General features: G+C 41.5%; 1 protein-coding gene across 1 annotated transcript in view; it reads left to right on the top strand.

Moving 5' to 3' along the window:
• Window positions 1–6,630: 6,630 nt before the first annotated feature.
• LOC138667432 (uncharacterized) overlaps window positions 6,631–23,781 on the top strand; it is a 160,896-nt gene continuing 143,745 nt past the window's right edge. Inside the window, exon 1 of the mRNA XM_069755642.1 lies at window positions 6,631–6,762. Within this exon, the coding sequence (XP_069611743.1) occupies window positions 6,657–6,762 (106 nt within the window). The 5' untranslated portion in view covers window positions 6,631–6,656. The remainder of the gene's footprint in view (window positions 6,763–23,781) is intronic.

The raw sequence follows: 23,781 nt of genomic DNA, 5'->3' as shown, positions 1-23,781 counted from the left end.
CAATATATATTCACCACACATTGTGAAGCAAAATCAAAGAGTTAATGCAGGAATTATGCCCTATTCATGTTCAGAATGTGGAAAATGCTTCAACCTTAAATCCCAACTTGGATCACATCAGAGAATTCACACAGATAAGAAGCCATTTTCATGTTCAGAATGTGGGAAATGCTTCAAAAATAAATGGAATCTTGCGACACACCAGCAAATTCACACAACGGAGAAGCCATATTCATGTTCAGAATGTGGTAAATCTTTTAAACTGAAGAGAGTTTTAGTGGTACATCAAAGAAGTCACACAGGGCTGAAGCCTTATTTATGTTCAGTATGTGGGAAATGTTTTATCCAGAAATCAGATCTATACAGACATCACAGACTTCACACAGGTGAGAAACCATTTGCATGTTCACAATGTGGTACATTTTATAAACAGAAGAACCATTTAGTGGCACATCAAAGAAGTCACACAGGGGAGAAGCCATTTTCATGCTCAGAATGTGAGAAATGTTTTAGCAAGAAATCAAATCTTGTTAGACATCAAAGGACTCACACAGGAACAAAACTATTTTCATGTTCACAATGTGATAAATCTCTTAAACGGAAGGAAAATTTATATGCACATCAAAAAGTCACACTGGGTAGAAGATCTTTTCGTGCTCAGAATGTGGAAGATATTTTACATATACAAGATATCACATGTCGGTACACATCAGAAATTTCCCACAAGAGAGAAGCCATATTCATGTTCTGAATGTGGGAAATCTTGTTCTCAAAAATCAATTTTGAATAAAAATCAGAGGAAGAAGCTTTTTTTTATGTGACACATGTGGAAAGTGCTTCAACCACAACTGAAATCTAGTAGGGCAGCAAAGGTCTCACCGTGTAAAACACAGAATGTGAGAATTGTTTTAACCACAAGTCACTTCTTAAGCTGGAGTCACACATAACGATATCATTAACGATATCATTGCAACGTTACGCTTTTGGTGACGTAGCAACGATCCCGCTAACGATCTCGTTATGTGTGATAGTGACCAACGATCAGGCCTCTGCTGGGAGATCGTTGGTCGTTGGGGAATGATCAGGACCATTTTTTGGTCGCTGATCACCCGCTGTCATCGCTGGATCGGCGTGTGTGACGCCGATCCAGCGATGTGTTCACTTGAGGAATTTTGGTCCACTCCTCTTTGCAGATGATCATTACAATTTTGACGTTGTCGCTTGGAAACTCGGCGCATCAACTCCCTCCATAAGTTTTCTATAGGACTAAGGTCTGAAGATTAGCTAGACCACTCCATGACCTTAATGTGCTTCTTTTTTAGCCACTCCTTTGTTGCCTTGGCTGTATGTTTTAGGTCATTGTCTTGCTGGAAGACCCAGCCACAACCCATTTTTAATGTCCTGGGGGAGGGAAGGAGATTCACTCAGGATTTTACAGTACATAGCTCCATCCATTCTCCCACTGATGCAGTAAAGTAGTCCTGTGCCCTTAGAGATACACCCCCAGACCGTAATGTTTCCACCTCCATACTTGACAGTGAGGATGGTGTTCTTTGAGTCATAGGCATCATTTCTCTTCCTCCAAACACGGCGAGTTGAGTTAATGCCAAAGAGCTAAATTTTTGTCTCATCTGACCACAGCACCTTCTCCCAGTCACTCACAGAATCATCCAGGTGTTTATTGGCAAACTTCAGATGGGCCTGCACATGTGCCTTCTTGAGCAGGGGGACCTTGCAGGCACTGCAGGATTTAAATTTTTTTACTGCATAATGAGTTAGCAATGGTTTTCTTGGTGACACATAACGATATCGTTAACGATATCGTTGCAACGTCACGCTTTTGGTGACGTAGCAACGATCCCGCTAACGATCTCGTTATGTGTGACAGCGACCAACGATCAGGCCTCTGCTGGGAGATCGTTGGTCGTTGGGGAATGATCAGGACCATTTTTTGGTCGCTGATCACCCGCTGTCATCGCTGGATCGGCGTGTGTGACACCGATCCAGCGATGTGTTCACTTGTAACCAGGGTAAATATCATGTTACTAAGCGCAGGGCTAGGACCAGGGTCCCAGCTGCCTTGAGATCATTAACAAGTTCACCCCGTGTGGTTTTTGGCTGATCTCTCACCTTCCTCATGATCAGGTAGCTAGAAGGAATATAGAGCTTTCATAGGGTCTTATCCAAGATAAAGGGAATATTTGTGAGAGATAGTATACATTCACTCACCTATTATGGTTGTGTGAGACACAACCACTGCACTTGGCATCGGCGGCTGCTGTGATATGTGTTTGAATATGTGTTTAAGTCAGATTTCCGCCCACTGGGTGTGGCGTATTTTTTGAAGGGAGGCGTCTCCATGTGCCTTCTTTTGCTATAAATACAAGATCATGTATTTGAATGTGTATAGACTGTCCTGAGGAAGTGGTGTGATTACCACGAAATGCATAGAAATAAAGTCTATTCTCTATTACATCTACTTGGACTTCTGATACATTATCCTGACTGGTGAGCAGCGCAGTCTGATGCCCCATTCTCTTCACCTAGCAAAGGATTATTACATCGGGGCTTGCAGCAGCCGCCAATGCTAAGTGCAGTGGTTATGTCTCACACAACCATAATAGGTGAATTTATGCTATCTCTCACAAATATTCCCTTTATCTTGGATAAGACCCTATGAAAGCTTTATATTCCTTCTAGCTACCTTGTCACACGTTCAGGAGGTTCCTCAAGACTTCCTCTTTTATGGTTTTGAGCAGCAGCAGGGCATTATGGACTACTTCCCACACAGACTGTCATTCCGAGAGAGACTCATTGTGCAAACCATTGGAAACCAGTCTCAGCCGCAAATTGACCTCAATGATACAACACCTTTCACGGAGGAGACTACAAGGATGAGGAAATTATTCCATCAACTAGAAGACTTGTTAAGGGAGGAACTGCATTATTATATCGATGCACGGTTCCTCTCTATTTACCTGGATGAAAAACTTTGTCCTAGAGGTCTGAGGATCAACCCATCTATTTGCTTTCCCACAGGATCCGGTTTTCACAGAAGAGTGGGAGACTGTTTTAAACAATTGTACCCAAGGTATGTTGCAATGCTTGTTTAAAAAACGGACTACCATTGCTGAAGCTGCAGCAGAGAGAATCACTCTGGTGTGTACTGTATGGAATTGTTGCATTTTAATACACACCCTGAATACAATAAATTGAATTCAGCTATCACTACAAAAAATCTACAACTGGAACAGGGAACGATTTAAAAAAAAATCAAAAAAACTTTATAGAGATAGGGAGAATTATAACTCCAGTAGCAAGGGAGCACCTGGGAACTCCCAAGCACTTAATCCCAAACAAGCTCAATGGTTTAACCTCTTAGTGACAGAGCCAATTTGGTACTTAATGACCGAGCCAATTTTTGCAATTCTGACCACTGTCACTTTATGAGGTTATAACTCTGGAACGCTTCAACGGATCCCGCTGATTCTGAGAATGTTTTTTCGTGACATATTGTACTTCATGTTAGTGGTAACATTTCTTCGATATTACTTGCGATTATTTATGAAAAAAACGGAAATATGGCAAAAAATTTTAAAATTTTGCAATTTTCAAACTTTGTATTTTTATGCCCTTAAATCAGAGAGATATGTCACGAAAAATAGTTAATAAATAACATTTCCCACATGTCTACTTTACATCAGCACAATTTTGGAAACAAAATTTTTTTTTGTTAGGGAGTTATAAGGGTTAAAAGTTGACCAGCAATTTCTCATTTTTACAACACCATTTTTTTTTAGGGACCACATCACATTTGAAGACATTTTGAGGGGTCTATATGATAGAAAATACCCAAGTGTGACACCATTCTAAAAACTACACCCCTCAAGGTTCTCAAAACCACATTCAAGAAGTTTATTAACCCTTTACGTGCTTCACAGGAACTGAAACAATATGGAAGGAAAAAATGAACATTTAACTTTTAACTTTTTTTTGCAAACATCTTAATTCAGAACCATTTTTTTTATTTTCACATGTGTAAAAACAGAAATGACACCATAAATTTTGTTATGCAGTTTCTCCTGAATACGCCAATACCCCATATGTGGGGGTAAACCACTTTTTGGACGCACCGCAGAACTTAGAAGTGAAGGAGCGCCGTTTGACTTTTTCAATGCAGAATTGGCTGGAATTGAGATGGGACGCCATGTCACGTTTAGAGAGCCCCTGATGTGCCTAAACAGTGGAAACCCCTCAAGTGACACCATTTTGGAAACTAGACCCCTTAAGGAACTTATCTAAATGTGTGGTGAGCACTTTGAACCCCCAAGTGCTTCACAGAAGTTTATAACGTAGAGCCGTGAAAATAAAAAATCGCTTTTGTTTACACAAAAATGATCTTTTCGCCCACAAATTCTTATTTTCACAAGGGTAGCAGGAGAAATTAGACCACAAAAGTTGTTGTGCGATTTCTCCTGAATACGTCGATACCCCATATGTGAGGGTAAACCACTGTTTGGGTGCACCGCAGAGCTTGGAAGTGAAGGAGCACCGTTTTACTTTTTCAATGTAGAATTGGCTGGAATTGAGATTGGACGCCATGTCGTGTTTGGAGAGCCCCTGATGTGCCTAAACAGTGGAAACCCCCCACAAGTGATACCATTTTGGAAACTAGACCCCTTAAGGAACTTATCTAGATGTGTGGTGAGCACTTTGAACCCCCATGTGCTTTACAGAAGTTTATAACGTAGAGCCCTGAAAAAAAAAATCGCATTTTTTCTACAAAAATGATCTTTTTGCCCACAAATTTTAATTTTCACAAGGGTAACAGAAATGTAACCATAAATTTTGTTATGCAGTTTCTCCTGAATACGCCAATACCCCATATGTGGGGGTAAACCACTTTTTGGACGCACCGCAGAACTTAGAAGTGAAGGAGCGCCGTTTGACTTTTTCAATGCAGAATTGGCTGGAATTGAGATTGGACGCCATGTCGTGTTTGGAGAGCCCCTGATGTGCCTAAACAGTGGAAACCCCCCACAAGTGACACCATTTTGGAAACTAGACCCCTTAAGGAACTTATCTAGATGTGTGGTGAGCACTTTTAACCCCCATGTGCTTCACAGAAGTTTATAACGTAGAGCCGTGAAAAAAAAAAAATCGCATTTTTTCTACAAATATGATATTTTTGCCCACAAATTTTTATTTTCACAAGGGTAACAGGAGAAATTAGACCACTAAAATTGTTGTGCAATTTCTCCTGAGTACGTCGATACCCAATATGTGGGGGTAAACCACTGTTTGGGCGCACCGCAGAGCTTGGAAGAGAAGGAGTGCCGTTTTACTTTTTCTGTTCAAATAATTTTTATTATAACTTTGAAATTTAATATTAGCATGTGGAAATAATCATATAGTCAGCTCGCAAGGGAATAAGGGTAAGGAGAGGGAGGGAGGTAGGGGAGATGGGTTTGGGGAATGGTAACCTGTGATCATACTTATTCAAATAATTTTATTATATCTTTGAAATTTAATATTAGCATGTGGAGTCAGCTCACAAGGGAATAGGGGAAGGAGGTGGGGGGGGGGGGGGTTGGGGAAAGGTAAGAACAACATTGTGGACACACTGTCCATTTTAAACAAAATTTGATAATGATTAACAATTTTTAACAGATTAACATATAGTAACATATACTAGCATATAATAATAGCAAAGAGCATATAATAAGTCGTAATAACCTCACAGGTATGTAGAAGCCATCATCTTTCCTTTAATGCGATAGATTGGAGTTTACCTCAACCCATTTCTTCCATTTCCTATCATGTTTCGTATAGTAATTATTTACTATTGCAAAGTTTTCTTCGTATGTCTTGTGTAAAGGTACCTTCACACATAACGATATTGTTAACGATATCGTTGCTATTTGTGACGTAGCAACGATATCGTTAATGAAATCGTTATGTGTGACAGCGACCAACGATCAGGCCCCTGCTGGGAGATCGTTGGTCGCTGAATAAAGTCCAGAACTTTATTTGGTCGCTGGACTCCCTGGAGACATCGCTGGATCGGCGTGTGTGACACCGATCCAGCGATGTCTTCACTGGTAACCAGGGTAAACATCGGGTAACTAAGCGCAGGGCCGCGCTTAGTAACCCGATGTTTACCCTGGTTACCATGCTAAAAGTAAAAAAAAACAAACAGTACATACTTACCTACCGCTGTCTGTCCTCCAGCGCTGTGCTCTGCACTCCTCCTGTACTGGCTGTGAGCCGGAAAGCAGAGCGGTGACGTCACCGCTCTGCTTTCCGGCTCCCAGACAGTACAGGAGGAGAGCAGAGAAGCAGAGCGCAGCGCTGGAGGACGGACGGCTGTAGGTAAGTATGTACTGTTTATTTTTTTTTACTTTTAGCATGGTAACCAGGGTAAACATCGGGTTACTAAGCGCGGCCCTGCACTTAGTTACCCGATGTTTACCCTGGTTACCGGCATCGTTGGTCGCTGGAGAGCGGTCTGTGTGACAGCTCTCCAGCGACCAAACAGCGACGCTGCAGCGATCCGGATCGTTGTCGGTATCGCTGCAGCGTCGCTAAATGTGAAGGGGCCTTAAGTTAATTTGGTCTATAATTTCAGTAAAAGCCGGTAAAGTCGGATTCTTCCAATGGAAAGCTATGATTTGTTTGACCACAAGGCAGATATGGATGATAAGAGATCTCACATTTGTGTCTATTTTTTCCCAGTTCAGGGACAACAAGGCCATTGCAGGGGTAACTATCATATTACCTGTTAATAATTTGTTAATTAATTTTATGGCTTGCCTCCATAAGGGTTTTACCCGGGGGCATGACCAAAACACATGTAGCAAACTTCCACGCTCTCCACATTCTCTCCAGCATAATGGAGATCCTCCTGACGGCAGATGAGAAAGGCGAGCCGGAGTATAGTACCATCTTGTTATTATTTTATAATAGGCCTCTTTCAGTGTCATGGAGATGTTTGATGCATAAGTAAAGTGGATTGCATTTTCCCACTGTTCTGGAGTGAACGTTACATTCAGATCCCCTTCCCATTTTATCATATGAGCTAACTTATTGAATTGTATGTCATTCTTAAACCACCGATATATTTGCTTGTTATTCCAAAATAAATTGTGTGTGGGATTTTTTAGTAAATTAATAGTTGCTTCAGATATTTTTGGTTTGTTTGTAATGAATTTTTGAACTTGGTCCTTTAGTACCATGTAAGGGAAAAAGGCTGAGGAGGGTATTTTAAATTTTTGTTTAATAGAGCTGAAGGTGAGAAATTTAACCCCATCATAAATATCATTTAATTTTTGAATCCCATTGTCTCTCCATATGGGGGAGGGGTTAATATTTTGGGTAAGCATGATAATCTCTATAGGGGTATTTTGGAGGAGGATTTTCCTGTTGGAGCCTCTCTTTCGTTTGGACAATTTATTCCAGGCATATATAATGGGAGAAAAGATAGGGTGATGGGCGTAGGCCTTATAAGGTCTGTTGAGAATATGGTCAAAAACCAATTCTTTGGGAGATTTCCTATGGTTAAGTTCAATTTCAAGGTCAAGCCAATTCGGAGGATCTTCTTTCATGAACCAATACTGGCTTTGTTTTATTAAATTCGATAGATATAAAGCTGTAATGTTTGGTAAGCCTATGCCCCCAAATTCCTTGCATTTATATAGAATGTTTGTGGAAATGCGGGCCCTTTTTTTATTCCAAATAAACGTATTTATTGTTGATTGGAAGCTAGTCAGGTAGGAGGTGTTGATTTTTAGGGGAAGTGTTCTCAGTATAGAAGAGATTTTTGGGACAATAAAAATTTTAGTTGCCAATACTCTGCCCCACCATGAGAGGTCTTTTGTACCGAGGAAACCCAGGTCTTTGTTTATATTTTCCAAGAGTTTGTTCAAGTTTTTCTTCATTAATGTGTCTAACTTTTTTGAAATGATTATACCTAGATAGTCTAGGTCTCCTTCCGACCAACTGAATGAAACTATATCTTTTATTTTCTTTGTTTCTAATTCCGTCAAGTAAAATGGCAATATTTTGGATTTATTTTCGTTTATCTTAAAAAGGGTAATAGTTGAAAAAAATTGAAGGGTTTTTTGTAGCTCCGAAACTGATTCATAGGGGTCCGTCAGGGTAAACATCATGTCGTCGGCAAAGAGCCCTATCTTATAATGGCGTGTTCGCGTTTGTAGACCTTTTATGGAATTATTTTGCCTAATTGATTGCGCTAGTGGTTCCATTGATAAAATATAAAGCAGCGGAGATAAAGGGCACCCTTGTCTTCTACCATTTGAAATGTTAAATGGTGTAGAGGAGTAGTTGTTTGCATAAATTTTGGCTGTTGGTTTTGAATAGAGTGCCATTACACTGTTGATATATTTTTCATTAAACCCAAATTTTTGAAGTACTGATGTTAAATAAAGCCAGTTTAATCGGTCAAAAGCCTTTTCGGCGTCTAGAGTAATAATTACAGATGGCACTTTAGAGGAATGAATCAATTTAATTGAGTTGATAAGTCTTCTAGTACCATCTGACGCTTGACGACCTGTTATAAAACCCATTTGGTCCCCATGAACCAATAACGGCAAATAGGATTTGAGCCTATTTGCAATTAGCTTGGAGTAAATTTTCAGATCTGTATTGATTAAGGAAATTGGCCTGTAATTATTAACAAGGGTTAAGTCCGAATTGTGTTTGGGAATTAAAATAATTGTCGATTCTAACATTTCTGCTGGGAATTTACCTGAGGAACTAGCTATATTAAAAAGGTTTTGTAGATGTGGGGAGAGTAATTTGGTGTAGGTTTTATAATATTCGTTTCCAAAACCATCAGGGCCTGGCGATTTAAGGTCCTTGAGTTGAAGAATGGTTCTTTCTATTTCTTCTAGGGAAAAAGGGGAGGTTAAGTTTTCTAAATCATCAAGGGTCAATTTTGGAAGGCTAATTGAGGTCAAGAATTTTTCAATGTCAGAAACATTTGGAAGTGGGGTGGAGGGCTGGGAATGTAAATTATATAATTTGCTGTAATAATCTGCAAAGGAGTTGGCTATATCTTGGGGATGAGATACCGTTGTACCATTTTTTGTTTGTATTTTGGTGATCCTGTTTGCTTGTCTTATTTTTTTCATTCTATTAATCATGTAACGCGTTGGCTTATTAATTGAGGAATATTGCTTCATTTTGGAAATTTTGACCATGGTGTGGAATGATGAAAATATGATTTTCTTAAGCTCCTGCCTGAGGTTCAGTAGCTCTGTTTTAATTTGAGTAGACGGGGGGTTTAAACTTAGTTGTTCGTTTTCTTTGTCTTTTATTTTATTTTGAATGTCTTCAATCTGAATTCTAAGCAACCTTTTCCTTTTTGCAGAGATTTGGATCATGATACCCCTCATGACTGCCTTATGGGCACACCAATGGGTGAAAGGGGATGTTTCAGTAGGTGAATTCTCTGTGAAATAATTTGTTAGTGATTTTTCTAATATTGATCTATGGTCAGGGTGGTGTAGTAGGTTAGCGTCACATTTCCATAGTGAATTTTTATTAACCGAGTGGCCAATTTGGATTTCTGCTGAAACTGGGGAGTGGTCCGAGAATGTTTTCCTTTCTATTGTGATTCTATAGATTTTAGGGAGCGTAAAAATGTCCGATAAGATTAAATCAATTCGTGACGCTGATTGATGAGGGTCAGAGAAATGGGTGTATTCAATTGAAGTGGTGTTTAGACACCGAAAGATGTCAAATAATTCATTTTGGTGTATCCAATTGTCTAAAGTATGTTGTCGGTATCTATTTGGGGTGGAGGAATCCATATTTGCATTTGGTACCAAATTAAAGTCTCCCAACCAAATCATGGCACCTCTCTTGATTGACATTACTTTTTTATTTACTTTGTTCAGAAAACCTATTTGACCTGTGTTGGGGGCGTAAATATTGATGATTGTGCAAATCTGGTTATTCAAGGAACAAACAAGAATATGAAACCTCCCTTTAGCATCTTTGATCTCCTCTAGAAATTCAAATGAGATAGTTCCTTTAACGATTGTGACCACACCGGCTTTCTTTTTTGTGTTGTCCGACTTGTAAATATGTGGGAAATTTTTATGCGAAAATTTTGGGTTGTCTGAGTGTTTAAATTTGGATTCCTGTAAACAAATTATATCAGCATGGCTTTTGGATAGTTCTCTCCAAAGGGTGTGTCTTTTGTGTGGACTATTTAAGCCTCTAACATTGTAAGATAATATCTTTAAACTCATTGTGTAGCAGCAAACCTGTGAGGATTAAGAAATCAATATACGTAAAGTAAGAGTAAGAACAATAAACAATAAACTGTAATGTCCACTTGAAGTGGTCCACTTCGGTGAACCTGACTTCACCTGTTGGGGGAAAAGTTCGTGTTACTAGCTCCCAAGCAACACCTTCTTGGTTGTTGAACTTATACCCATGTAACATTAACAAGAATGACCAAAAATAGGTATTAGCTTCTTATCGGGATAGTTTCCCATTTAAGTAAACAATAAACTTGAACAAAAACTCTTCATGTTTTACCATCAGAGTCAAGGTGATCCTTATGTCGTGGTTGAAGAGGAATACTGATGGAGTGCAAGAAGTCTCTGCCTTCCTCTGGAGAATTAAGAACGATAAAGTTGCCTTTGTAGTTGACTATTAACTTGAGTGGGAATCCCCACTTATAGGAGATTTCATTGTCCCTGAGAGGTATGGTAATGCTTTGAAAAGTTTTCCTCCCTTCAATCGTTTCTTTGGAGAGGTCAGCATATATTTTTAGTTTTTCAAATGGCTCAGGGAAATGTTTATTTTCTCTAAAGTAATTTTGGATTCTTTCTTTTGTTTTGAAGAAGTGCACTCTCATGAGTGTGTCTCTGGGTAGGTCTTTAGGGATGGTGGGCGGTTTTCGCAGCCTATGTATTCTGTCAATTTCTAGCTCTTGCTCTGTTAGGGAGGGAATAATTTTCCTGAATAATTTTTTGGTAAATTCCTCCAGTTTGTTTGGACCTATGGTCTCGGGGATGCCCCTAATTTTAATATTGTTTCTGCGATTTCGATCTTCTAAATCCGCTACTTTGAGCTTCAGCTTGTGCAACTCTTTTGTGATGTCTTTATTTATTTTAGAGGTTAGATCTGGCCTCTCTTCTATTTTTTTAATTCTGTCCTCAAACCCATCCATCCTTTTGCTGAGGAGGGACAATGAGTCTTCTAGTAATTTATTTTGTTTATCAAATTTTTCATTCATACCATTTTCGAATTTGTCCATTTTCTCTGTCAATTTAGATATAAGAATCCCCACAGAATTCAGATCAAATCCCTGGGTATCGTCTATGTTTGGGTTACTTATTTTTTGCTTGGATTTAGCTGGACTCAAGTTAGGAGAGGTTTCTGAGACCTCGTCAGATGAGTCATGTGGAGTAGTGTATTTTTCGGCTATAACCTCTGGAATTTTCCTCTTTAAAGAGGTAGATGAATCCATCTCTATAATAGTAGTGGGGGAGGATTGTTTTACTTCATTTTGGTTAGAGAGTTTTTCGTGGTCTGAATCTTCCTCATCTTTTAGTGGGGACCTGGACCTATTGGGACTTGTTTTAGTTATCAAGTCTTTTGATGTATTTCGCCCTACCCCTTTAAATTTTTGGGCTTTTTGAGAATTAGATAAGGCCATGTTTGAGAATTGGGGTTTGGCCGAGGATTTACTCATAATTATCCCCGATCTGTGCTCTAGAATTCAGATAGTAGTAACTAAGACAGTCACAGAATAGGGTAGGAGGGTTGCCCACACTCTAAATCTCCCAGCAAAGTTGGAGTTATATAGAATGATTTATATGTTGTCGTGGAAGAATTTTAGGGAGGATTAATCAGAATTCTCTACTGGTAACTCTGAAGTAAGAGACAAAGGGTTGCTTATTAGAATAACCCTAAGAATATAATTTAGGAGATAGAAGGTACTATATAGGCAGGCAGTAGTTATGACTATGCAGAGATGCAGAGGGGTGTGTAAACTAATACTATTCACCTAGGTTTGATCCTACCAGAGAAATTAGGTTATAGCTCTTTTGCATTAAAAGCCCTTCAGGCTCCTAACAGCAGGATTAGTTGTGTTGTAGTCTCCTCTTCTTGCTAGTGGATCTGGCAGGGTCTTCAAAGCCAACGACTGGAACTCACCACCTCCAGAAATGGCGCTGAAGCAGTCCGGCCGGCTGTCTAAGTCCTCAGCTTGTGTTGCCGCGTTGTCGTCTTCCGGTGCAGGGACTTTCCCAGCCAGGAGCTGGAACTTACCGCCGATTAGATTTGCAGCTGATCGGGTCCAGCTTGGGTTGTCCAGCGCAGCTTTAACAGGAGTCGATCGTGTGTGTCGCCTGGTCCGCCGCTGGCCACCAATAAAATGGCGGCGTCTTCTGTTTTCTCCTATGATGCGAAGTCCAGGGGAGTGTTGGAGGTGGCAAGAAGCGCTGTCTGTCACTTCACTGGATCCTCCCTGAATCCTTAATTGTTCTTTTCTGCCTCCGCCTTTCAGACCGGGGAGGCTTGGTGCTGTATAGAGATGGGCAGGTAAATACTCCTATTGTGTCAGATTTTCTAAGATGGCGCCCGGAGAGCTGGTACTTCTCTAATTAGCCGGGCCGGTGTCGGGGTGAAGGTAATAAACTCTGTGACCCGTTAATTTTGAGGGTTCTTCTGTTGTCAGGTGGGTTGTCATAGTACTGGGTGGACAAGTTGAGGAATCACAGTCAATTTAATAGGGAGAAAACCGGCAGGAAAAACAGCTGAGGATTCCTGTCACAAAGATTGACAGGCCTCAAAATGCTGACAGGAATTTCTCTCAGAAGAGACAATTAAGTCACAAATTTAGGCTCTCTGTTATCCTAGAGAGATACTGGGAACATATCCTCGATTATTTTTACCAAAGGATGCTGTTTTTCCACGGTTTGAGTTGATTTCAGACGATGTCACTCAGGAGCTTAGGCACCGCACACCTTACACCATTGCTGCCTAGGCCACGCCCCTCGCCGTTTTACTTTTTCAATGTAGAATTGGCTGGAATTAAGATCGGACGCCATGTCGCGTTTGGAGAGCCCCTGATGTGCCTAAACAGTAGAAATCCCCCACAAGTGACCCCATTTTGGAAACTAGACCCCCCATGGAACTTATCTAGATGTGTGGTGAGAACTTTGAATGCCCAAGTGCTTCACAGAAAATATGGACCCCAAAAGTTGTTGTCCAATTTGTCCTGAGTATGCTGGTACCCCATATGTGGGGGTAAACCACTGTTTAGGCGCACGGCAGAGCTCGGAATGAAGGAGCGCCGTTTTGGAATGCAGACTTTGATAGAATGGTCTGTGGGCATTATGTTGCGATTGCAGAGGCCCTGATGTACCTAAACTGTAGTAACCCCCCACAAGTGACCCCATTTTGGAAACTAGACCCCCCAAGGAACTTATCTAGATGTGTGGTGAGAACTTTGAATGCCCAAGTGCTTCACAGAAGTTTAGAATGCAGAGTCGTGAAAATAAAAAATATTTTTTTTTCACAAAAAAGATATTGTAGCCCCCAAGTTTTTATTTTCACAAGGGTAACAAGAGAAATTGGACCCCAGAAGTAGTTGTCCAATTTATCCAGAGTACGCTGATCCCCCATATGTGGGGGTAACCCACTGTTTGGGCGCACGGCAGAGCTCAGAAGGGAGGGAGCACTATTTGACTTTTTGAGCGCAAAATTGGCTGTCGTGTTTGGAGACCCCCTGATGTACCTAAACAGTGGTAACCCCCCAATTCTAGCTCCAACCCTAACCCCAACACACCCCTAACCCTAATCCCAACCTGATCCATAATCCTAATCACTAACCCTAACCATAATCACAACCCTTACCCTAAAACAACCCTAATGTCAACCCTAACCATAACGCTAATCAAAACCCTAAATCCAACACACCCCTAATCCTAATCTCAACCCTAACCTCAAACCTAACCCTAATCCCAATACACCCCTAATCACAACCCTAACCTTAACCCTGATCCCAAACCTAACCCTAATCCCAAGCGTAACCCTAATGCCAACCCTAACCCTAATACCAACCCTAATTCAAGCCCTAACCCTAATCCCAACTCTAACCCTAACTTTAGCCCCAACCATAGCCCTAACTTTATCCCCAACCCTAACCCTAGCCCTAAGGCTACTTTCACACTTGCGTCATTTGGCATCCGTCACAATCCGTAGTTTTGGACAAGAAACGGCTCCTGCAAATGTGCCCGCAGGATGCGTTTTTTGCCCATAGACTTGTATTGCCGACGGATCGTGACGGATGGCCACACGTCGCGTCCGTCGTGCACTGGATCAGTTGTGTTTTGGCGGACCGTCGGCACAAAAAAAGTCCAATGAAACGTTTTTTTGTACATCGCATCCGCCATTTCTGACCGCGCATGCGTTGCCGTAACTCCGCCCCCTCCTCCCCAGGACATAGATTGGGCAGCGGCTGCGTTGAAAAACTACATCCGCTGCCCACGTTGTGCACAATTTTCACAACGTGCGTCGGTATGTCGGGCCGACGCATTGCAACGGCCCCGTACCGATGTAAGTGTGAAAGAAGCCTAACCCTAAATTTAGCCCCAACCCTAACCCTAAATTTAGCCCTAGCCCTAACCTTAGCTCTAACCCTAGCCCTAACCCTAGCCCTAACCCTAGCCCTAACCCTACCCCTAGCCCTACACCTAGCCCTAACTCTAACCCTACCCCTAACCCTACCCCTAGCCCTAACCCTACTCCTAACCCTAGCCCTAACCCTAGCCCTAACCCTAGCCCTAACCCTACCCCTAACCCTAACCCTAACCCTAACCCTAATTTTAGCCCCAACTGCTGTTCTCCTGCCGGCCAGCAGATGGAGACAGATGGCGGGCGTACTGCACATGCGCCCGCCATTTTCTTTTCCCCGGCAGCCAGGAGGAGCAGCAGGAGGACCCAGGGACACAGGTGAGTATGCTAGGGTCCCCGAATCCCCCTATTTCTCTGTCCTCTGATGTGCGATCACATCAGAGGACAGAGAATTACACTTTACTTTTTTTTTTTTTTGCGGTCGCCGGTAAACAGTTAATTACCGGCGATCGCAAAACAGGGGTCGGTAAAACCGACCCCGATCATATTCTTTGGGGTCTCGGCTACCCCCGGCAGCCGAGACCCCAAAGATTCTCCCGGTGCCGGCCGGCGGGCGCACTGCGCATGCGCCCGCCATTTTGAAGATGGCGGCGCCCACCGGGAGACACGAGGAGCATCGGGGGAGATAGGTGAGTATTGGGGGGCTACCTGGGACCCCTTTTCTCTGTCCTCCGATGTGCGATCACATCGGAGGACAGAGAAATTAAAAAGAGATCGCGTTTTTTTTTTTTGCGATCGCCGGTAAACGGTTAATTACCGGCGATCGCAAATGCGGGGTCAGTTAAAAAACCCCCGAATCATGTTCTCTGGGGTCTCGGCTACCCCCGGCAGCCGAGACCCCGGAGAAAATCCGACTCTGGGGGGCGCTATTCACTTTTTCCACAGCGCCGTTAATTAACGGCGCTGTGCTTTAAGTACCCTTAGCGGCCGCCGTTAAAAGGCGTATCGGCGGTCGCTAAGGGGTTAAAACATCAGTAGCAGGGCCCTGACAAAGAATAAATGTTTTAACACCGTAAGTTCAAGCACTCCCCCAGCTTGCAAAAGTTATTCGTTTACTTTTCTCTTTTTAAATGGGTTTCTCTGTATTTAGATTTTTACATGTATGAGCAATGGCTTTAAGTGCTATACTCAATTATACTTTATGATTGTTTCTTGTGTTTTATGATGTACATATGTGTTTGAATATGTGTTTAAGTCAGATTCCCGCTCACCGGGTGTGGTGTGTTTTTTTTGAAAGGAGGCGTCACCATGTGCCTTCTTTTGCTATAAATACAAGACTCTGTATGTGTATAGACTGTCCTGAGGAAGTGGTGTGATTACCACGAAACATGTCGAAATAAAGTTTATTCTCTATTACATCTACTTGGACTTCTCTGATACATTATCCTGACAGGCGAGCAGCGCAGTCTGATGCCCCATTCTCTTCACTTAGCAAAAGCTTCCTCATGATCAAGAATACCCCAGTCATTTTGTATTTCTTCCATTTTCTTACTATTGCACCAACAATTGTCTATTTCTCACCCGGCGTCTTACTTATGGTTTTGTAGCCCATTCCAGCTTTGTGCCGGTCTATGATCTTGTCCCTGACATCCTTAGAAAGCTCTTTGGTCTTGCCCATGTTGTAGAGCAGTGTTCCCCAAGTTCGGTCCTCAAGAGCAACCAACAGGTCATGTTTTCAGGATTTCCTTAGCGTTGCACAGGTGATAATTGCACCACCTGCACAGGCAACAATTCCATCACCTGGGCAATACTAAGGAAATCCTGAAAACATGACCTGTTGGTGGCTCTTGAGGACTGGAGTTGGGGAACACTGTTGTAGAGGTTAGAGTCTAACTGAGTCTGTGAACAGGAGTCTTTTATAAAGGTGACTATGTAAGACAGCTGACTTTAATTCAGGTAATGAGTTGATTAGCAGTCTGACAGGCCTGTAGGAGCCAGAGCTCTTAATGGTTAGTAGGGAATCAAATACTTATTTCGCACTGCAAAATGCAAATAAATTTATGTAATTAATACAATGTGATTTTCTGGATTTTATTTTTGATATTCTATCTCTGAATTTTAAAATTAAACTATCCTTAAAATTATAGACTGTTCATGTCTTTGTCAGTGGACAAACTTACAAAATCAGCAAGGGATCAAATAATTATTTCCCCCATTGTAACTAGTGTAAACATGATAACCATGTTTCAGTGAGGTTGTGCCACTTGTCTTTTTTACCAATTTCACATTTATACTCTTAAGCCCAAATTTAAATTTTTGTTTATTTGTTTTTTCATGTTTTTTTTTTAATGCTCTGGAATTAGATGATTGACCACAATGAGACATTATAATAGTTTTAGTCTCACCTGCTCAGTATTTGGTCAGTATTTTACATCAGTATTTGTAAGCCAAAACCAGGAGTGGGAGATAAATGCGGAATTGGTGACATGTTTCTGTTTGGCATGTGGTTACTGTGACAGAGAGGAGCCAGAAGACCGCAGCATCTGATTGTGCCTACTCCTGCACTTACAGGGCAATTGACATTTGCCAGAGAGCACCAATATTGGAAGATTTGACATGGGCGCCCTGTGCGCTTCATGGATGAGAGCAGGTTCACACTGAGCACATGCGGCAGAAGTAACAGAGTCTAGAGATGTCGTGGAGAACGTTTTGCTGCCTGCAACATCCTCCAGCATGATCAGTTTGGCAGTGGGTCAGTAATGCTGTGGGGAGGTATTTCTTTGGAGGGTCGCACAGCCGTCCATGTGCTTGCCAGAGGTAGCCTGACTGCCATTAGGTACTGGGATGAGATCCTGAGACCCATTGTCAGACCATGTGCAGGCGCAATGGGCCCTGTTTTTCTAATGATGCATGACACTACTAGTGTTATGCTGCTGCAGCATACACAGAGAAGTACCACAGACCAGCAGCACAGGCGCCACCAAGTGGCGAGAGAGTGGTCGGACAAGCCGAGTCAAAATACAATCAGAGGCAGAAGTACAAAAAAGGGATAAGCAGTAAAAGTGTTCAGAAAACTAGCCAGGAGGTTCAGCAGCAGTCAGAAAGCAGAACGAGTCTGAATATGAGCCAAGTCAGGAACCAGAGAATCAAACAGACAAACAGAGAAACACTGGGAAAAGGGCAGATAGAGGGAGTCAACAGACACGGGACAAGTCAAGGATCACAGCAGGACAAATCAAGAGTTACCAGAGTCAGGTTCACACACCTAAGGCAGAACTATAGCTGACACCACAAGCAGGATGCCTGGAATCTAAATAACAAACCTGAGCCCAGAATGAGGCAGAACAAAGTTAAGCCTTGACATGATTCGCCCGGAAAAAGAGCAGACAGGACTAAACCCTCAGGAGAACATCCGCCGCCTCATCAGAATTATGCAAAGGCGTTGTAGGCGGTCATACAGGCATGTGGAGGTCACACACACACTACTACTGAACATAATTTCCTTGTCTTGAGGCATTTCCATTGAAGTTGGATCGGCCTGTAATTTGATTTTCCACTTTGATTTTGAGTATCATTCCAAATCTAGACCTCTGTGGGATATTAATTTTGATTTACATTGATAATTTTTGTTTTATTGTTCTCAACACATTCCACTATGTAATGAATAAAGATTTGCAACTGTAATATTTCACTCAGTTATATCTAAGATGTGGTATTTTAGTGTTCCTTTATTTTTTTGAGCAGTGTACCTCTGCTGACATTTACACAAGATATTTCTGTACATCTAGCTCAGGATATGGATGATAACGCCATGCATAAGGTGCTGAGTTCAGGACATACATGTGCCACATGACATACAAGGGGGATCTCTTCACTCGGGGTCAACACTCTGAGGCTGACATGTGCTTCTGCCCTGTTTTAATCTTGGACACTGACATGCATAGATAAAGAAGCTAACACGAAGCTTCCACACAGAAAAAGGATAATATAGTCTCAACTAAAATAAAGAACTAACCATGGACATAAAAATAGGTATTCTGTATTTTGCTACAATAATTCTTTATGGTGGACAATTCAATAAACCATTACATTTTTTACAAGAATCATTGTGACATTTTCTCTGAAGTATCGCAACTGGTAAGAAGTCCTGAGTAAGTAAATATACGCAGAAAATGTATATTTAACATTGGTGAGCTGCTATGATACCCGATTCAAACTCGAAGCATGAAGGGGGAAGTGATGAGCCAAGTTCAAAAGGAATCAAGCTTCTACGTTATCAGGTAGATCTAGAATCTTCTGATGAGGGCTACAAGTGCCAGACGTGTTGAGAAGTGCTGATGATCAAGCCCAGCCTAGTATAAGAGAGGAGCTACAAGCTGAGTTATCTCAAGGTAAGAAAAATGGATGTTATCATTTTTTTCTAACCAAAGTAGACTAAGATTTACGTCTTTAGACAAGTCTAACTTAGAAGTTTTATGGCTTAGCTTATATGAAGAATGTGAAATGGAAAATCTAAAGTTAGATTCTAAGCTGGCGCCTTTTAAAAGAATTGAAAAATATTTTAAAATATTTCATAAATTTGTGTCAGAGATTGTATCTTTTCAAAGCATACTAATGATATTAGTACCCGACCTATCTATATGATAAGTGGCATTACGCTCTCTCCCGCACATGAAATCCGCTGCCTCGGAGTAACTCTAGACTCTGCCCTGTCCTTCAAACCGGACGTCCAAACTCTTGCCACCTCCTGCCACCTCCAACTCAAAAATACTTCCAGAATCCGTCCCTTCCTCAGCCCTCAATCTACAAAAACACTTGTGCATGCCCTCATCATCTCCCGCCTTGATTACTGCAACACCCTCCTCTGTGGCCTCCCCGCTAACTCTCTTGCACCACTCCAGTCTGTCCTCAACTCTGCTGCCTGACTAATCCACCTCTCTCCTCGCTACTCCCCTGTTTCTCCCCTCTGTAAATCCCTCCGCTGGCTCCCAATTCCCCAACGAATCCAGTTCAAACTACTTACACTGACCTACAAAGCCATCCACAACCTGTCCCTTCCCTATATCTCTGAACTAATCTCCCAATATCTTCCCTCACGTAATCTTCGATCCTCCCAAGACCTCCTACTCTCCTCCACACTTATTCGTTCCTCACACAACCGCCTCCAAGATTTCTCCCCAATATCCCCATCCTCTGGAATTCCACACCTCAACACGTCCTATTATCCACCACCCTCGGATCCTTCAGATGGAACCTGAAAACCCATCTCTTCAGGAAAGCCTACAGCCTGCAATAACCATTCTGCCACCTCACCACCACTCGCTATAATACAATATACAATATTATAATAATATATATTGATTGTAATGTTAGTTATATTTTCTGTAATGTGGAAATTCAACAAAATGATGGGAGACGTGTCTGTAGTCACTGCTGAAGGTGACCTTGTGTATGGTGACTTAGGAAGTGACATAGTAAGATGAGATGTTGGAGTGGACATGGGAAGAAGTGATGTAGGAGGAACTGATGCAGGAAAGTCACTAGCAATAGAAGAAAGGAGGTTAAAAATAACAGCCCAACTCCAGATTATAAATTGTAACATTTATACTGACATATTATGAATCAATCCATGTGTGTAGAAATTCAGAGATATTTGAGAGCTTTGTTGTTAAGTTAGATTTAACCAATGAGATGAAGAATCAATTATTTAAAATGTGTCTTCCTGTAACCCTTTCCAGATGCATAGTGTTAAAAATGTATTGTGATTGCAAGTCACATGAAGGATTAAATGATACCAACAGACTGAGAGCTTTGATCGGGTTGAGAGTTGTTTGAACTTGGACGTCCTTCAAAATGTAGAAAAATATTTAGAATTGAAAGTCCTCAGTGGTTGATACTTTTAATGGCTAACTGAAAAGATGGTAACAAATTGCAAGCTTTTGAGACTACACAGGTCTCTTCATCAGGCAAAGACTAAAACCAATTCTAAAGAATCACATATTTATGCACAACATAGAGAATAAAAAAGGGGGAAAACCATGAATAAGATAGGTGACATGAAGCAGAATTATCATAAGTGATAAACAGTTATGTCCATAAATATTGGGCCAGCTCTTAGATAAGGAATGTTTTATTGTCCTCTGATTAGGGTCTCTGTTGTGATGACCCCTCATAGTCTGAGGGGAAAGTTCCTTAGTTGATGTAAAAAGACATAAATCCGTGCGACACATTCAATCCTGCATTAAGACTGTCAAAGGTCGTCATCAGTTTATATTACCAGACTCTTCTGTCTCTCTGAGATTTGAAGCTACCTTTTAACACAAGTAATTTCATGTCCATAATGTTATGATTTGGGAGACAAAAATATATTGCCGCAGGTAGATCCATTCTTTTTTCTCTTATTGTGTGGCGATGAGAGTTCATCCTTGTTCTCAGTTTCTGCCCTGTCTCCCCCACATACAGACCCCCAGTTGGACATTTAGTACAAATAATTAGGTACACCACATTAGAAGTGACACAGCTGAAAGTACCTGGTATCTTGCAGTCCTGATGTGAATTGGGGATCTTTATCTTGTCCGTGGTCATTATAAATGGACAGGTTTTACATTTTCTCTGATTGCAAGGAAAGGTACCTGCAGCTGTTGGAGAGAACAGGGAGCTCTTGACAATGATGCTTCTTAGATTTGGGGGCTGCCTAAAACACAGTAGTGGGGGGTCTGGAAAAATGGATTGTAAGCGGGCATCTTTTTGTAGTAAAGGTTGTAATTTCCATGCAGCTCCCCTTAGCACCTCCAGATTTGGATTGTAGGTAACTACTAGAGGTACCCGGTTATTTTCTTCTTTAGCTTTGTAATGTAGCAGGTGATTCTTTGATATTCTGGTGGCTCTTGTAATCTGGTTTTCAATTGTTCTTGGATTTTCCTTGTAATCTGGTTTTCAATTGTTCTTGGAACAAATCTAAGAAGCATCATTATCAAGAGCTCCCTGTCCTCTCCAACAGCTGCAAGTACCTTTCCTTGCAACCAGAAAAAATGTAAAACCTGTCCATTTATAATGACCACGGACAAGATAAAGATCCCCAATTCACATCAGGACTACAAGATACCAGGTACTTTCAGCTGCGTCACTTCTAATGTGGTGTACCTAATTTTTTGTACTAAATGTCCAACTGGGGGAATGTATGTTGGGGAGACAGAGCAGAAACTGAGAACAAGGATGAACTCTCATCGCCATACAATAAGCGAAAAAAGAATGGATCTACCTGTGGCAATACATTTTTGTCTCCCAAATCATAACATTATTGACATGAAATTACTTGTGTTAAAAGGTAGCTTCAAATCTCAGAGAGACAGAAGAGTCTTGGAATATAAACTGATGACGACCTTTGACAGCCTTAGTGGAGGAATGAATGTGTCGCATGGATTTATGTCTTTTTACATCAACTAAGGAACTTGCCCCTCAGACTATAAGGGGTCATCACAACAGAGACCCTAATCAGAGGACAATAAAACATTCCTTATCTAAGAGCTGGCCCAATATTTATGGACATAATTGTTTATCACTCATGGTAATTCTGCTTCATGTCACCTGTCTTATCCATGGTTTCCCCCCCTTTTTTTTCTCTGTGCTATGTTGTGCATAAATATGTGATTGTTCAGAATTTGTTTTAGTCTTTGCCTGATGAAGAGACCTGTGTAGTCTCGAAAGCTTGCAATTTGTTACCATCTTTTCAGTTAGCCATTAAAAGGTATCAACTACTGATGACACTCAATTCTAAATATTTTTCATTTTTATTTAAACATTCCAAAAATTCCTGTGATACACCTGAAGGGTTAATAAACTTATTGAATATGGTCTTGAGCACCTTGAGGGGTGCAGTTTTTAGAATGGTGTCACACTTGGGTATTTTCTATCATATAGACCCCTCAAAATGACTTCAAATGAGATGTGGTCCCTAAAAAAAAATTGGTGTTGTAAAAATGAGAAATTGCTGGTCAACTTTTAACCCTTATAACTCCCTAACAAAAAAAAAAATTGGTTACAAAATTGTGCTGATGTAAAGTAGAAATGTGGGAAATGTTACTTATTAAGTATTTTGTGTGACATATCTCTGTGATTTAATTGCATAAAAATTCAAAGTTGTAAAATTGCGAAATTTTCAAAATTTTCGCAAAATTTCCTTTTTTTTTCACAAATAAACGCAGGTAATATCAAATAAATTTTACCACTGTCATGAAGTACAATATGTCACGAGAAAACAATGTCAGAATCACTGGGATCCGTTGAAGCGTTCCAGAGTTATAACTTTATAAAGGGACAGTGGTCAGAATTGTAAAAATTGGCCTGGTCATTAACGTACAAACCACCCTAAAGGGGTTAACACACCCTATGTACAGTCACTATTACAGACTTAGATGGTATGTTAGATAGTATATCAGTTGGCAAGTCTGTCTTCTTGACCCACCAGCCATAAACACTTAAATTCACAAGCCAATATACAGATAAAAAATCAGTTCTTTTTGGTTTCCAAAAACATGCTTGTCTGGGAAATTAAGATACAATCTGGTTTCTTCACATTGCCCCTTGTCTCCATTCTGCCCCCGTGTCTCCATTCTGCCCCAGTGTCTCCATTCTGTCCCCGTGTCTGCATTCTGCCCCAGTGTCTCCATTCTGCCCCTGTGTCTCCATTCTGCCCCGTGTCTCCATTCTGTCCCCGTGTCTTCATTCTGCTCCCGTGTCTTCATTCTGCTCCAATGTCTCCATTCTGCCCCGTGTCTCTATTCTGCCCCCTGGTCTCCATTCTGCCTGTGTCTCCATTCTGCCCCAGTATCTGCATTCTGCCCCTTATGTCTCCATTCTGCCCCTGTGTCTCCATTCTGCCCCGTGTCTCCATTCTGTCCCCGTGTCTGCATTCTGCTCCTGTGTCTTCATTCTGCCCCCGTGTCTCTATTCTGCCCCCTTGTCTCCATTCTGCCTGTGTCTCCATTCTGCCCCAGTGTCTGCATTCTGCCCCTTATGTCTCCATTCTGCCCCAGTGTCTGCATTCTGCCCGTCGTGTCTCCATTATGCCCCCGTTTCTGCATTCTGCCCCCGTTTCTGCATTCTGCCCCCGTGTCTGCATTCTGCCCCCTTGTCTCCAATTCTGCCCCCGTCCATGTGTCT

This window comes from Ranitomeya imitator, chromosome 2, assembly GCF_032444005.1.
Source record: "Ranitomeya imitator isolate aRanImi1 chromosome 2, aRanImi1.pri, whole genome shotgun sequence".
Lineage (NCBI taxonomy): Eukaryota > Metazoa > Chordata > Amphibia > Anura > Dendrobatidae > Ranitomeya > Ranitomeya imitator.
This window is presented reverse-complemented; position numbering and strand designations above follow the sequence as displayed.